The sequence below is a fragment of the Dunckerocampus dactyliophorus genome, chromosome 18, assembly GCF_027744805.1.
Source record: "Dunckerocampus dactyliophorus isolate RoL2022-P2 chromosome 18, RoL_Ddac_1.1, whole genome shotgun sequence".
Lineage (NCBI taxonomy): Eukaryota > Metazoa > Chordata > Actinopteri > Syngnathiformes > Syngnathidae > Dunckerocampus > Dunckerocampus dactyliophorus.
Window position 1 is genome coordinate 15,459,983 of NC_072836.1, and position 17,532 is coordinate 15,477,514.

The 17,532-nt window shown below is 41.8% G+C and overlaps 1 protein-coding gene across 4 annotated transcripts in view; it reads right to left on the reverse strand.

The window, feature by feature from the left end:
- Positions 1–17,532, reverse strand: part of plppr2a (phospholipid phosphatase related 2a) — a 58,513-nt gene that overhangs the window by 18,143 nt on the left and 22,838 nt on the right. For all 4 annotated transcript variants that reach the window (XR_008566719.1, XR_008566718.1, XM_054759169.1 and 1 more), the window contains exon 3: positions 8,322–8,510. Coding sequence is in view for 2 of the 4 variants with exons in the window: in XM_054759169.1 (XP_054615144.1) it covers positions 8,322–8,510 (189 nt within the window). In the remaining 2 variants the exon portion in view is untranslated. The remainder of the gene's footprint in view (positions 1–8,321; positions 8,511–17,532) is intronic.

A 17,532-nucleotide genomic window follows, 5' to 3' on the forward strand; every position in this document is an offset into this window, starting at 1 on the left:
TCTACTTCATCCATCCGGACCACCCAAGGTTGCACAGCCCTCATCGGTAAACAGGATTGTTTGAAAATCTTCATGTACTTGTTGGCCCACTCCAACCGTTTCTGCTCGTGAGTATTGGCTAGGGTAGGTTTATGCATAACTACAAGCCTCTGGAGGATCCTACCCCTTGATGTTTATGGGACTTCAGAGGCACCAGCAGCTTGAAATACCTATTTTCTGCTTTGTAATGGCTTTTTCAGCAGGTGCTCTCTTGATTTGATAAATTTGTCTGGCAGAAACCTTTCTCATTGTGCCTTTTTATCAGCAGATTCCCGGCTGCCATCTGAATCAGCCACACATTCCTTCACCTTACGAACGTTTTTGTGAACTATTGCATGTTTTCATGCCTTGCCCAAGGCATTGCAATATTGTCAACAGAGAGATCCTTTTTCTTTTCTTTATTTCCTGAAATCTGTGGCATGTTTAATAATGTGGAACATGGGGCTCACCTGGCAAACTAATTATGACAGTTTCCGAGATTGATATCAGTAATCAAAAGAGCCCCAAGACACAATGCCATCCCTGAATTTCATGGAAAAAACAACAATTTTATGTTTACGGTACTAAAATCCTAGTATTCCTGGACCCACTATCATCTGAAGAAAGGACTGCGATGTTGTGCCATGGCTGAATGAACACAAAGAATCGCAAAGGCAAACAATGAGTGTCGATTATTACAAGTGTACTCACTTGCATGATATAGATAATGGTGAGAGAGTGAAGCGAGGAAATGAACATTAATACGGATACGATCAACTCTGTTCATGTGCAAACACAATCCGGAGTCATTTTGCCCGCACAATGGCAGGCTGGGAGGTTCTTCTCTCTGCAAGTAATCGGATCTTGATTTGTGTCAGTGGCTATTAGGCAAACGAATGTGCAATCAGACGTGGCCTTTTTATGATGATGTGGCTGTAAGAAGAGAAGATTTACTGAGAAGGCTGAAGAGGATAAAGACACAACCCGAACAGAAGTGTAGATAAGTGGGACAGAGAAATATGTCACTTAAATATATGATTGAAAGTTTAAGACCTTTTAAATGCCAAAATCTTGGCGAAAATGTGACACTAACAATGTAACACTGTCATAGGACGGCGTTATTAGTCGTACATTTACGAGAAAAATGTCAAAATATTAGAATAAAGTCGTAAATTTACGAGAATAGTCGCAGTATTATGTGTCCATCGTGCCATACGGAAAATATCTCTTCGTAAAGGAAGGACACTTTCCTCTTGCGTCACGTGAGCTTTTATTTATAACGTGGCAGCAAAACAAAGCAGTTGAGCACAAACAGATGAGCATGGCTAGCCCATCTCACTTCCGAATTCCTAACCTCGCCTCGTCCACATTCCCAAGGCCAACGGTCACATAAGTCCCGGCTTTTCATAGCTGTCTCAGGCAATGCTTGTAACATGAAGTTACACGTTTTTTCTCGTGAATGTAGGACGTTATTCTTGTAATATTAAGAGGTTTTTTCTGATACATTTCCGACTTTATTTTTGTAAATTGGAAATCTGGAAATTGCCGATTATTTTAATACTCTGTCGCAACAGGCATTGCCTGAGACAGCTATGAAAAGCGGGGACTTATGTGACCTTTGAGAACATTTGGGGATGGATGGCAAGGGAATAATGTTTGTTTGCAAAAAATCAGACTCTGACTCCAAATCTTTTTTTTCCTCATTCACATTTCGTCTTTTTGCATTTTGAAGCTCTACTTAGAATCTCCTGCAGATCCAAAAGTGCAAAATGTAAATTTGTGCACTTTTTCAATTGGTCTTCAAATTTTGATCAGGTGTTAATACTACTACTACTACTACTACTACTAATAATAATAATAATAATAATAATAATGGATTAGATTTTATATTGCTTTTCAAGGCAACCAAAATGCTTCACAACGAAGTGTGAACCCATTATTCATTCACTCCTCAGTCACACACTGGTGGTGGTAAGCTACATCTGTAGTTACAGCTGCCCTGGTGTAGTCTCTATACAGTTTATATTTGGATTCAAGTGAGAGAGACAGCATTTAGTGAGTGTGAAAACCCACGATTCATCAATCTATCCATTTCTGATACCACTTAGGGATCGTGGCAGTCTGTCGGACCCTGTACTGGGCGCCACTTAATAACAGAGAAATAGGGAACAACACATTTGGTGTGAATTGACCCCACCAAAGCTACCTCACCATGAATCAACAACGTGTTTCAAAAATGTAATGCAATAATTACTTTCCCTGGTAACTATTTATGGAGGAGTAATCCATCCATCCATCCATTCATTTTCTATGCCGCTTATCCTCACGAGGGTCGCGGGGGTATGCTGGAGCCCATCCCAGCTGACTTCGGGAGAGAGGCAGGGTACACCCATCGCAAGGCACTGGAGAAATAATTCCGTTACTAATTAACTGACTAGTAAATTTAATTAGTTACTTTTTAAAAAGTGATTTGGCCAACACTGCACCTTTCATGGTGAAAGTATTTTCGGATTTGTGTGTTTTGTGTCCGTCCACTTGCACTGCATACTGCGTATAGTCACTGAATTACTCAGAGCTGTACTGTTACAAATAGAAGACCTAAATAACTCATGGAACCTAACTTCAAGAACAGATAAGACAAGAAGTCTTCGTAGTTAATGTCCCGTCTCTTCGTGGGGACCACACAGAAAAAAACCCATCTTGTTAGGTTTGTTAACCTCTGATACAAGTAGTCGATCAGCGAGAACAAGGCATGCGCACGTTCCAGCTCTGTCTCCATTAGACTGTTCAGTGCATAATCCACCGAGTCGATGCAGGGGCTGACTCGGGCCACCAGGAATATCTTATACTGTACACCCAGCTCAGATGAAAGGCCTGTTTTTCAACAGTTCTAAAGTCTCGGAGGTCCCACAATAGTGTGTTTTGAAGTGTTGCCCAAATAATCCTGTTAATAAGATGATTGACAGCAATACTCCATATGTATTTGGACATTTAATGTAACTGCTCCACAATTTACTGTGCACGCACACAAATAATACACAGTGACAATTTATTTCAAACATGCTCAACACGTTACATTTGCACAATATGCAGATATATTTTGTCTATTTGCCCTGCATTCACAGAGCAGAAGCAAGAATGCCAGTACGGCAGCCTGTGCCACAACAAGCAGTGCTGCCCGGTCCCACCGTGAATCCCACCCTGCCATCTGTGTCTTTGACCCATGGGCTTGTGGTGCACCAGTCTAAACTGAGGGGGGCTCTGTGTTTATGACAGCAGGTCACATGGATGCTTAGGCACAAATAATGGCTATAGGCACAATAAAAGGGAGTTGGTGACAGACCGAAAAAGCACTGATAGTTGCAATGCGAGCCAGCATGGCCACGCATTTAGCCCCCTTTATTAAACAAAGAGCATGATTTTACACTCCTATGACCATGTATAGATTGAGGTACCTGCTACAATAACAAATTGTTAGTACTGATGCCACAATTTTGGTGATTTTTTGCTGATTATTTGTTGTACAGCCCCCACACGCCTTGCTACCCTTGTGTAATCCTAAATACAAATATAGAACTGGGAATGAGCGTAATTCCTGTCTGGCGTCAACACCCCAAGTAACACCTCAGCACATGTGTAATTTTAAGAAATGGCGTGATAACACATATTTGAGTCACTCATAAAAGCGGTCCTCTCTGTCTATTTTTATTATCTATTTTTGTGCGTTATTTATATTTCCATATTTTGAGTCACAAGTATTTCTCTTGTGGAAGATGGCGGCGGTCAATAATTACACACAAAGTAACGATTGCAGTCATGAATCATACAATTATTACTGAGTCTTACTTTATTCTGTGTTGCTGTGGGTTCTGATCAGAGCACTCACACTCGATAATGTGCCAGACTTGAGCCTGCATCATGCTTCCAGGTCAGTCTCCTCAAAGGAATCCCAATAGCGTATTATAACATAACAAACGTGCAAAACTGAATCGTTGCATAGTATCGCTATCTATCGCTCTGTCATCTAGATCTATCACTATCAATGCTTCAGACTTACCTCGAATTGCCGCAAGCATGCTCCAAAATGGCGACCTATCTCGCACGTAACACGAGACTTCAAACTCCGTGCCAGACTTAACACTGTGTTCTTTAAAGCATTGTTAGTTACAGCGCTGCAGTAACACACGTCACCTTCCCAGGAAGCATGAGAAAGCATTAGCATTAGAAAAAATAGATTAGAAATCCTGAAGGTAACATGTATCCTGGACATTATGCCATATTTTTAATTTTGAATCAGGGTCACTTTTGTTATTGTCTGAATTTTGACGAAAAAACGGACAGATAACACGCAAATACTCTGAAGTTCACATTGTGTGCCAAGGCAGACATGAGCTCATTTGCATATAACCTTCCGCGGACCACGCTGGTTACGTCTGCGGCGCGTACACATTTTGTCGGAGTTCGGTCAAATACATGTTTTGGAGAACTCCCCTCCAACTCAGACGCCAGCAAGGTGGAGGTGGGGTGCTGGTAAGGGTTGAAATGATTAAAAGATGAGCTTGTTGGGCCTTTTTCAGGTTGAAGATGGACTCAAACTCAACTCCCAAACCTGCCGCTACTTTTTTCACACAGTGATACAGGAAAAAGTGTGCATCTTTCAAGAAGACTGTGGTTTTTATGCAGGACAATGCTCCATCTCATGCATCCACGTACTCCACTGCGTGGCTAGCTAGTAAAAGTCTTCAAAAAATAATGACATGACCTCCTTGCTCACCTGACCAAAACCCTATTAATACTTGTGGGCCCTTAAATTTATGATTTAGAGTGAAGAAAAAAGGTACACCTCTTTGAACGATGTCTAGGAGGCTTTGGTTGCTGCTGCACAAAAAGTTGATGGTCAAATGATCAAGACTCCATGCATGGAAGGCTTTTTCGTAGTATTGAAAAGATAGGTGGCTATATTGGCAACTGATTGATTTTTGGAAATGTCAAATATTTATTTGTAGAGTTTGTGTTGTTTATGATTCAGACTGAAAAATCAAAATAAAGTAGCCAAAACTTTCACCTCCTGAGATATTCAAGTTTGACGTTTACGGTATTAACATTTTGGATAAACCAAGAGCACTGTTATTGTTGAATAATAAAACTAATAATCAATCATGCAAATTGCCTAATAATTGTGGACACAGTGTACACACAGGAAGTAATGTACAAAAACAGACCCCCATTACGGTAAAGGCGCCACGCCGCAAGTTTAGGTTTTTGGAGGCGCACGTCGAGCGATGCAGATGGGTTTTGGAGGGTGAGGAGTGAGCCAGTGTAGCGTATGCTGGCGCAGGCGAGGTGCGAAACCAAGGAAATATTGCGTGTATCCTTATAACGTGCAAAGTTAGTAAGTAAATACCAAATTAATGTATTTTTAGTTCCTTACGGTGAGTGAGGACAAAGCCCAGGTTGAGCCGAAAACACAAAATAGTCCCCAGAAGCTCTTTTTAAGGGAGTAGGATAGACTCCAGCTGTTTTATGTTCTCTGAGGAGAGGATTAACGTGCCAAACTTTGAAACCCCGAGTCTAAAGAAAGTCATTCTAAAGATTTATGTTGCGGGAATTACCCGACCTGGAGTTACCGATCACTATATCCTACAAAAAGTCCAATTGTCAGTCCTATTATTCATGTCCGATTTGCAGCTACAAAGTAAAAGAGCATAATATGATGCCAGCTGATTATCTCTACAGCAAGCACTGCGGTGTTGCCGCCTGGAATGAATCAAGAAAAGCATCGAGCAGCAGTGCAGAGCTTATTTGTACCACAATGGCTCCATCACGGGAAGTTAGTGCAGTGATTTACCTTGCTGCTGTTGAGCACTGTGAACTCTCTGCCGGTGCACGTGAGGAAACACTAATGTAGGTGTAAGTGATGTATTATGACCCAGATCTACTAAAAAAAAAAAAAAAAAAAGGCATCAGCAGTTGGGGGGGGCTTTGAAGAACTGCTTCATCCGAAACGAGTTAACTCCTGTGTTCATCTGCAATCAGTGGATGCTGCTGTCTTATATATGCTGTCTTATATAAATATATGAGAATGAGTTTTACAATGCATTTACTGTGATAATGTATTATAAAAATATATATATGTTAATCATATGTCATAGTTGGTAAAAATCACTGCATCCGCACGTACAGATATACCATGATAATGCCCTTTTATTTATTTCATTCATCACTGATACTTTGTCTTGTCAATAAAGCATCTGTCCTTTTTATTTTAAGATTAAAATTTGGTATAAACACAAGAAATAAACAGAAATAGTTGCTGTGACACAAGGGCGGACTTACCATGAGGCAAACACAGGTAATTGCCTGGTGCCCCAAGATTTCCAGCGGCCCCCAAACATTTCATAACAACCGATTATTGATGTTTTCTTTGATTTCAAGTACATATTACTGTTTTAGTCTTAATTCACGTGCTTAAAACTACATCAAAATGAGTCATCTATCATGAGCACTTCAAATGCTACCCCCTCGGTTTTCATGCTATGGACTATTCCATGTTACTGCACATGTGCAGATTGATTCCGGAAAACTGATGTGGAGTGAATATGCCAGGGGCGAGAAGGAGACAGTTTTGGGTTTTTTTTTTTAAAAAAATCCAAACTACCCAAGGACTTTATGTGGCTCAGGAAATTTAACTTCAGATGACATAACTGTAACCAATTTCAAAAGCACAAAAAAAGTATAATAAATTACATACTCACCTTTTGTAAAAATGACAATTAAGATAAATGAAAAAACGTATGTGAGTGCAGTACAAGGATGTGGAGGAGGGCCCCAGTGGATGGGTTTGCCTTGGGCCCCCAAATGACTAAATACGCCCCTGCTGTAACACCAGGAAGGGGTAGGATTATACAAGCTCTGCTCCTTCCTACTCCTTTTCGGACAAGCTGAACTGTGAAACTGTAATGTGATGTACTTCAATGTAACCTTGTGTGTACAAAACCATTACCAATGTAGGACGTGAAACGTAAAAAAGCGCATATATTCCAAATCAAAAATTCAGATATCGTAAATTCCAGACTATAAGTCTCTACTTTTACCCTCCGGCTTAAACAAAGCTGTGGCAAACTGATGGCTAGAAGAACTACAGTTCCCATGATGCCTCGAGTGCAATTTCAGGAAGTAGTGAAGTGGACACGAATATCAGGTTTTGAAGTCTTATGCAGCGATCGTGTTTTGATTTGTCGCGTGTAGAATTACTACAGCTTCTTTTTGGACTGCGGTTATCGTCATTTTTGCCTCTTTTCTGATATTTTGCGGACCAAAATGATTTGGCCCACCTAGGGCCTAACCGATTTCCTTGATAAATCGAAACGAAAAGCTTCAGATTAACCGACTAAGTAAATAATTGTAGTTACAGCCCTGTCTCAGGCACGCCTTGCCAGCTCTTTGCAAATAACATTTAAAATGACGTATTTGTGATTAGTGCTGAGTCGGTTCGCATTCCACATTGTGGGTTGTGTCTTGCCTGTCAGGTGCTGTGCTGTTTAACTGGAAACCCTGGCATATGGACATATTCAGTACAGACATACGCATCATACAGGGCTTATTATTAAAGTTGGGTGAAATCAGCTGGTTCGACTGCCTCATGGTCCAGTTTCAACAGGCTTACTGTAAGAACTGTATAGAACTACATCTATTATTCATTATAATCACTACTTTTGGATATAATCTGGGCAAATTAGTTTTTTTTGGTCTGTCTAGTTTTATGGCGGTGCCCATTTAAAGTTCGCTGCACTCCAGCTTGCTTGGGACCCAACAGTTTACGCTCCCAGAAGCACAGAGCACATGCACACCCTCTAAATTGCTTCCTTTTGTGTTTATTGTCTCTTTTTATTCTCCACCAATTGTTTTTTTGCTCTTGCTGCCAGCCATGATAACTATGTGCTGACTTTGGCTCTCTATTTTTTTGTCTTTTGGAGTGTTCTTGAATCTGCCGCTTTCTATAATGACCTGTCTGCCCGGTCCCATTATGTTGAACACACACACACACGCACACACCTGCTTGTCAGGGCTTGGGGGAGGGTGTCACTTCCATGCAGCTTCCCAATCTGCTCACTATATCAGTAGTGCAGTTCATGTCAAAGATACCTTATCAACACGACACTGCAAAAACTCACAAGAGATACAATGAACTTTTCACGATGTAGTGCTTGACAGTGACTTTGACAGCCGTCCTTTTCAACACCCTCGCACCCACTTACAAGCTTTGCTTTGCTCAAACACTTCTAAACGGATAAAACTCTTACCGTGAGAGTGGGGATGGCTGAGACAAGCGAGTAGATGAGCACAGGGGGGATCTTGCTGGTGCTATCCGGTCCTGGGTAGGGCTTGGAGAAGGTCTTGTCATAGCAGAAGAACCCTTGGACGTGCACAGGGAAAGTGTCTGTGTACTCGAAGTAGTAAGCCAGGAGAACCGTCCCAGCCATGATCACCAGCTGGAAATAGAACATTATCTCTCCGTTAGGAAGCGAGATGACGAGAGGAGAGCGAGAGGAGGGGAGGGATGGGGTGTAGGAGGAGAGGAAGAGGGAAGAGTCCAGTCCTTGCTCCCCTCAGCAATGAGGAGATGCATAGGGAAATACGAGAGGCACAGTGGGATGTTCTGTGTTTGGATTCAGAGGAGAAGCTGAGAAGAAGAGAGAGCGAGAGCGAGAGAGAGCATACATATAAAAGATAAGAACATGAAAGAGATAGCAAATGTGAAGCTGGAGATTGGGGAGAAAAATGGGAACAAAATTCAGGAAGAGGGTTCTACCGCACTGGAAGCACTAAAGAATCGTAGAGTATGAGAGTGGGGAGAGAGAGAGTGGGCATTGTCGAGCTTTGCGTGTTTGTGTGTGTGTTACGATGCATGTGAAGCGTTTAAAATAATAGTCTCTTAAAAGTAAAAATAGGTAGAACAAGTGAATACAATTAAAGAGGAAAAATGTCCTCTAATCTTTGTTTTATCATCATTTATGGCAAAATATAGCCGGCGCTGGGCACAGAACTTGTGCAGGCGCGGTGACAGCTCTTTTGAACAGAAAGCGCTTGTCAGCGAACAAACCTTCAACACTGCTGTTCTTTCATCACCACCCAGGAATGACAAATCCCATTTGGCCCCCGCAAGTGATGTGTTGATACAACAGCCAGGAGGAACATAGCAAAGTGGATGCCACTTTGTTATGTGAGCTTGATAATAACTCCACAAAGGCTGTGTAGCTTGGATTACATTCCAGTAGGTCAAAACTGACTAAGCTCCCGAAAGAGTAGTATGCCGATCAGTGCAGTCGCTTGTAAATGCATGGAGGTGTGTGCATAAACAGAATTGTGAATGCGTGCCTGCTCTAAACATCCCAGCCTTGTGAGATTATTGACTATGGTTGTGTTTCAGATATGTTTGTGTGACAACAGCAAGATAAACAGAGGTGGAAGCTCCGTATTGTGGACTAATGCTTCTTCACACAGTATTTCCTTAAACAGCCCAGAATGGGATGCATTTCAGGTTATGAGGTCCAACTAAACAATCGCTACAATAGTTTCCTAGTCAGGTGATTGAATCAATCGGAACCAGACAGTCCGGGTTGTCTTAGAAGACATTTCACCTTTCATTTAAACGGGCTTCTTCAGTTCATGTTCAAAGGCAAGATAGGACAGCTTTAGTCTGAGTGGACTCACCCACCCAAATGCCTGTCGCCGGCTGGCAGAGGCCCTACTCCATTGTATCTTAACGACTATCGTTTTGCACCACAAAAATGGTGAAACCGGTCTTGTGCGAGCATCCCTCTACTTTAGGCTACGTTCACACTGCAGGTTATTTTCTCATGCGTGGCCTGTATCTGATTTTTTTCGTCAATGTGAACACGTATGTGGTCACAAATCCGATATGTAGCCGATGCTGCTGCCGTCTGAACGTTTGTGTTACGTATCACCGACATATATTCTGAATAAAAAACAATAATAAAAACAAAAATGAATAAAAACAATAGCCACAAATGTGCCAGGACTGAGACCACAAATTGGGGCTAGGCCTGTCACGATAATCAATGAATCAATTAATCGCACAATACAGTAAATAAAAATGAACTCCATCATTTTGCCAGCCTTGATTAATTCGACATGCGCATTTTTCTTCCTCTCTACTAAACGGGCTGGATGACAATAGGGTTAACTCTGTGCCTCTGTCCCAGCACCTGGGTGCGTTGGTTCTATAGCGGAATGAACGGAGTGAGTGAACCCTCCTGTCAGTCATTAAGTCTCTTTGTGCCAATGGGTAGAGTCGGGGACCATTATATTTTCATTGGCTTTTTTTTAGTCTTTGCTTATTTTATAGTGTATTATGTTGTTATTTAAAAGCTCTTGACATCCCGATTACAAATCAAAATACTCTTGTGAAATGAAAGTTTATTGCTTTTGATACTGTGTACTCACATTATGATACCATTTATTGGCAATAATTTGGAGGACAATTACCGTCCATGGGTCCATGTTTAATTCTGCAAACACACTTCGTGTGACGTTGTGTTTTGTGAAGGTGAGCGCCACTTTTCAGACGCACACTGACACACACACACAAGTCAGATGTTTTTTGTAATATGAACAACTACATCTGGGGTCGCCAACCGATTGACCAGTCGATCTTTGGGACTTCGCCAATCAGTTCCAAAAATATTAGGAAAAAAAAAAAGCATTATCACATCAGTGTCCTCCCATCCAAGACAGTGACCATCAGGCACGCATTTTGAACTCAACACGGAACAGGCAAGCGCCCTGCAAGCCCCAGCCCTGAACCCAGTCCCCAATACCCAGCTAGAGGGGCCTCGCTCTGCAAGCATTGTGTGAAGTGCACCTCCAAAAAGCAATGTGGCTTACTGGTGTATCGCATTGACCAGCTCCAGCTGCAACAAAACTCCCACTCTGCTCTCAACCGCCATCGCTTGCCCGCGAGAGTAATAAGTCATCACACCAGATAAAAAGCCAAATGTGTGGCCCGTGTTCATTTGTCATTGGCCCGAGGCACACAGCGGAAACAAACAGCAAAAATGGCAAAATGGTTCTGTATGCTTGCGGTAGGATGAGCCCAGAGCACATAGAGATGCGCTCATGTTCAACAAAGGTTCGTGTGATGATAAACAGAAGAAGTTTTTAGTCAGTATGCTTGGTAGGAAGCCATTCTTATCTCGAGGGAGACATCACTATCTGCAGTTGTCATGGTGAAAATTTATCTGAAGGATCAGGCTCAGATGCTTCATTATTTTTAGTGTCCGGCTTCACAAACTGTTTTTAAAGATAAGTATTTCTCTAAGCTTCACAACAAGGTCACACAAACCGCTCAAGCATTTCTGCACACACGCACACTGGAGGTGGAGGAGAGGCATGGCCATCTGATGGGAGCTCTTTGCTTTTAAATGTGTGATTTTGAAGCCTTCCATTTGTCCTCTGGTTTTATTGTGTGGTGTGTCTTCCTTATTTAATGATTAAAGAGAGACTGGCTCTCATACTTGTGTTGAAATCGGCTGTTTTGCCTTTAGTTAATATTCCGTAAAAAGCTTGAAAATAACTGTTTTTTTTTTAAAATATGGATTATGCCCTCAGCTCCAACAAGTTTACATTTCACAATTAAACTTCAACCTCTTGATGCGCTTTTTTCCCGTGAACATCATCGCTGTGGATAGATTCAGTGGGTTCAGCGATGTGGATTGGGATCGGGAGCTTGGTGAACTCGCTAATCTGTAACTTGCTTGTTGCACTCGCTGGCTTGTTATGTTCTTTATGCTATTGTGGAGCTGAAAAACTGTTTTCAAACTGTTTTCCTATTTAGCCTGTTGTTCTGTGCGATATTGTGTAGTTGAGTAGCTACCTTTCCAAATTAAAAGTCTGTCTGGTCCTGAATTTTGTGACGTGCATTTCTAAATAAACACGATTTATAGCCCATTGTGAGTAATATTCCTGTGTTTTTTTTTCCCCCCTCTTCATTATGCATTTTTTTTGCATGTAATTTATATTCCGGAATAATTTGTAATCCAAAAAATACAGTATGCACTCACAGAGGAAACACAAAACAAATTGGGGTGTAGTGTATTGAACTAACCCGTATTACTTGGTGGAAACATGGTTATAGTAATGCTAATTACAGCTACTAATAGCATGTTCTTAGTCTATCTGGAGTGTTAAGATGGATGATGTACTTAATTGGGCTGCAGTGTAATTAAAGCAGAAGCCTGTCACTGTTTCAGAAAAATAAACTAATCTATTAAAATCATAATCCAATTCAACGCTTTTGAGACGCTGTTCTCACTCAATGTCAAATTGTTCCTTTTATTTTTTTTGTCCTCAAAAAATGCTGCCAATCATTGCAAAAAGGGCATGGAGAAGTGGCATGCATTTTGTATCACTCTGACCCATTCCAACATGGTGATGGAAGGGCGGATCTTAGAGAATTAAAATTAAAGGTCACACTAAGGCACTTCAAGTTATGTGCTACTTGAAGGAAACATGGAACCACCTGCTACACATGTGATAAGTAAGGTCTGTCTCCTCCTCCTCCTCCTCTCCGAGCCTCCACTATAATGCCACTTTGAACATTTTACTAAGCCAACTCGGGTATGGCAGGGCATTTTGAAAAAGTTTGCGTTCTTGCAAAGGAGGCTCGCACTGCCAAGGTCGCCGCTTTCAGTTGCTACCCAGCTCACATTGCAACCCGACCCCTTTGGCCCCTCCTGTGGGTGGTGGGCCAATCGGAGTGGGGACCCACGTTGCTTCTTCAGGCTGCAAGCCCAACGCAACACCGACAGGCGACAGTTCTCAATTTACCGGTCGATCTACGTTCCTACTCTCACCTATGGTCATGAGCATTGGGTTGTGACTGAAAGGACAAGATTGCGGGTACAAGCGGCCAAAATTACTTTTCTCCTTTTGGGTGGTTGGGCTCTCCCTTACAGAGAGGGTGAGAAGCACTGTCATCCAAGAGAAACTCTGGAATAGAGCCGTTGCTCCTCCGCATTGAGAGGAGCCAGATGAGGTGGCTCGGGCATCAGGTCAGGATGCCTCCTAGACGCCTCCGTGGGGAGTCTGACTGGTAGCAGACCTCAGGGAAGACCCAGGGCATGTTGGAGAGACCATGTCTTTAGGTTTCTTGTTTAACTGTATTTTTAGAATATACAGAGGACCAATAAAAAAACAGCCAAAGTGCTGAACCAAAGTGCCAGATAAACAGCACAAAAATACAAGAAGAATATAATAAAAGAATAGATCAAATGTAAATATGAAGAGAATAAAAATAAATAGAAGCGTGTGCCAAATGCAGTTCGGAGTAAATGAGTCTTAAGTTGTGCCTTGGTCACCAATTCAATTCAAAATATTCAAAAATTGAGTTTTAAACCAGTGTTCCCCAACCCCCGGTGCTGGTCTGTGGGTCACTTGGTACCGGGCCGCACAGAAAGAAAAAATAATTTCCATTATTTCATTTTTTTTATGTTTTATTTTGAAAAGTGGCCGTATTCTCTCTGTTACATCCGTCTCACTTGACGCATGTCCATTGTGCGTGTGCTAACTTTATCTCATGCCGCACAGATAGACTACTACTGTATTTTTACCATTTTTCTTTCACCTCATATTTGGTGTCAAATGCTGATACTATGTGGGAATGCATAAAGGTAAGTTTTGATGACTTATTGAGTGCTAATGTGCACATTTGTCTCAAGTGAATTCATGCTAGCACACTGCCTTTTACCACACACGTCAAACAGCAATGTAATAATCTCTCTGGAAAAACTCCAGGCTTGAACTGGTGGATGGTGGTTCGATATTCATTTTGTGCTTTTAATTTGATGTTATTCATGTCTTAGTTTTACACAATACATCATAAATAAGATAAATTAGACCGATGTAATGTACGAACCCCACCCCCCACCTCCGGTCCGCGGGAGATTTGTGGGTACACAAGCCGGTCCGTGGGTCAAAAAAGCTTGGGGACCACTGTTTTAAACAATAAAAAAAAGTAACTAAAACCATGAAATGATTAATTATTAAGACCTCCTTTTTAAGAATGAAAAATGTGTTCACAATTCACACATGGCTGAGTTTAGGATCGGGCAACGTTTCAACAGACAAACATTACCTCAAATGACTGACGTATCGAAAGTATCAACAATTTGATTTGAGAATTGATTTCAGCGCATGAAGAGCTGGTATCGGCAGTATCGATATTGCAGTATCGATATGCAGATCACTCTATTCCCCTCGGTCTCCGCGTATGTCGCTCTGTGTTTGCTTTTAAAGAAATCCAACCCTTTTCCATGTATTCTCTCATTCTCAGCTGCTTTTGCCATTCTTTATCTGTCCTCTTTCACGGGCATATTTCCTGCTTTTTATGCGAATATTTCATCCCTGTGCCTCCAAAATGTATACTTCAATGGAGTGACATGATGAGTGAAATACTGTGGTAAAGACTCCAAGGTAGAGAATCAGCCAATGCCATGTGAAGGACCCACCCCAGTGCACATCAGCACTTAAAATATAATCTCCCTCCCTCTCCTCTCCTAAGCTGAATAAAAACACGGCATTAAAAGTACCTTTTTCTTGACAAACATAGAGAGACAGCTTTACAAGGTCAGCCATATTTGATGAAAGCTGTAAATTATAAATTGATGAAGGTGGTGGGAGTCTCTTACATAAGGTAACTGTAAGGTTGTGCACATTATGTAATGTGTGCCTTGAATTTTGGGGAAGTAAAATGTTCTTTAATTCACCTTAGAAACAATAAGCGCATTAGTTATGACACACACTTTGGAAGTCTTACATCAGTGATAAGATGAATGTACCGGTGTATACTGAATTTAGAGGAAAGAACAGATTTGTACATATGTAAGTCGCATCGGTGTACAACTCGCACGTGTCCGTGTCATAAAATGACACATTGCGGCGCGCACGAGTCCGTGAGGACCAGGCAGCTCTTTATTTGACAGGAGCCAATCATGAAGAAATTCACGACGAGCTTGTCAACCCTTTGGAAAGTCATTACTCAAAAAAACAGTCTGACTCATGGTGTCGACTTACGAACAACATTAAATTCATCACACAGCAACTCAAAAGGTAGCTAGGAAATATACATTACATGTACCAATACGACTTTAAAATAACAAACAGCAGCTATTTTCACATCTACCCATAATGAATTACTGCCAGAACAACACAGATGGATGGTGCTACAATGCTACATCGGTGACCCAGAGGAGCACAGAGCCCAGAGGGTAGCTGATGTCATTGCAGCGTCCCAATCAATGCGTTTCTCAGGCGCAATGCCTTATGGGAAAAATTTTGTTTTTTCCCCATTTTAAACTACATGTTTGTATATTGTTTGTATATTTCTGAGGCATACTTTTGGAGTGTTAAGTTGCTGCATGATGAATTTAGTGTTGTCAGTAAGTTGACACAGTGAGTCAGACTGTGTTGTTATGCTGCTATATATAAATTAAATTCAGGTTTGTGTGAAATAACACAAAAATCGTTTCACACAAATAACGGCAAAAAAAAAGACAATCCGCACAAACGTTTGCTATAATAATTACCTACTTGCCAGGGGCCCTTGGAATTGTCCAACTGCGCCCCTGGCCAATACACTCATCACAAATAAACTGAAAAATCTACAGTTAATCCATGTGATCGGTATCAGCCGTTTGCACTCATGGATGATCACTATCGGAATCGGCAGCATGAAATCCTGGTCGGTTTGTGTTTCACGGTGTTTCACCACCATACGCATGATCTCCATTAAGGGGGTTACAACAAGGCAGCAGTTATGATGGACAAGGCGTAGTTGCGGAGGGTAAGGAGGTATGGGATTGGATTAAAAAAAACAATGGAAGGTAAACGGGTAGAAGGCTAATATCTTCCTTTTTGTTTCGTGCCTTCTACCTCCACAGGTTCTCGCTTCGCTCATATCGCTAAGGTCACTGTGTTGTCAGCCAAGAGAAATGTTACATGTCAAAAGTGTTTGTCTGGATATGAGTTTTTTCCCCTTTGCCCAGTCGAGAGAGGACCTGAAATCTGGGTCAGCTAGAGCACCTAAAGGGAAATTGTGAAAATTACCCTTGAGTGCTTGTTAGAAACATTTTCTCTCATTTTTAGTTTCCCCTAGAAAGGAAGGAAAGGCTTTAGGAAAAAAAACGAATAGCTGCAATCATGTTAACAATCATTGTGATCACCTGAGTGAAATTTTTTTTCGCTCTCTTGAGTTTTTGATACATTCAGAGAGTCAAAGAACTATTTGGTGACTGTATTTTATGAATACACTATTGTATAATAATTATCTTTAACTATAGGGTTTGGGGTTGTGCTTTTAATTATGGGTCTGCTTTGTCTGCTTATGGGCCTGCAATGCTGCAAAGCAGTAATAGAGGCTGCTCATTGCACAGCAATGCAGCCCCTCTTATTGCTTCATGCTTTCAATCATTCATTTCCTATCCTGCTTGTCCTCATTAGGGCCACTGGGGAGCTGGAGCCTATCCCAGCTGTCAATCACACAGCACTTTAGTTTCATATTTGTCCATTATATGTTATTTTGTTGCTTTTTTGCAAAAATGTTGGTCAGTGTGCAAAGAAACCCCACACGTTACATCAAAATATGTCTCGATGGCACTTAAGGTATTTATACTTTGTCTGTGTAACCATGGGGATGTAATTTCCAAAACACTGCCTGACACAATTCCCATTTAAAATGAATGAGAAGATTTCAAAATCTCTTTGTTTGCACATTTCTGCACTTTCTGTGTGGCATGAAAGTTGTTCATCAAATGGAATCTTTTCACACAGTGAACTTTTGTTCCACCTGGTGCAGAGGAATGCCATGGAGCCGCCCACAGAGGACCACTTGGATGTGGGCCCACAGTTTTGGTGACCACGGGTCTGCAAAGGTACAGGCAGGCCTTATCACTGGTTAGGCAAGCTGTAATGTCCTTTACCATCATCTCCATGTCTCTGTCAATGCCCGGCGACCAGGCCAGGCCAGACCAGACCTTGACGATGCCCAGTTAACCCTCATGTACCACCACAAGGACTCAAAGCGCTGTGGACCGCAGTGCATGACTCCCTTGCCATGCAAACATCAGTCTAGCAGGAGAGGTCACTATCGTGTTGGACGGGTGCTGGATCATCTGGCCAGCCCTCTCGAAAAAAGCACTTAGATGGATGAAGCATGGAGTTCCTACAGAGAAATGGCTGTTCGAAGGGGTGCGTGCAGCACAGAGGATCTTGGGTGGTGTGTTGCACAGAGCTGAGCGACACAGTCCGCTTACGTCTGCAGTCGCTTGTAGATCAGTATGGCATCGCGAGCTATCAACTAACCCGATAGCTGCTATGAATATCTCAAAGGACACATGCCAGTTGGATCCCGGGATCGGTGACTTGCCAGACAGAGCAAGGAACGAATGTAGCTCCATTATTAGTGCCAACTTTATGTGGAATAACGCACGGACTACA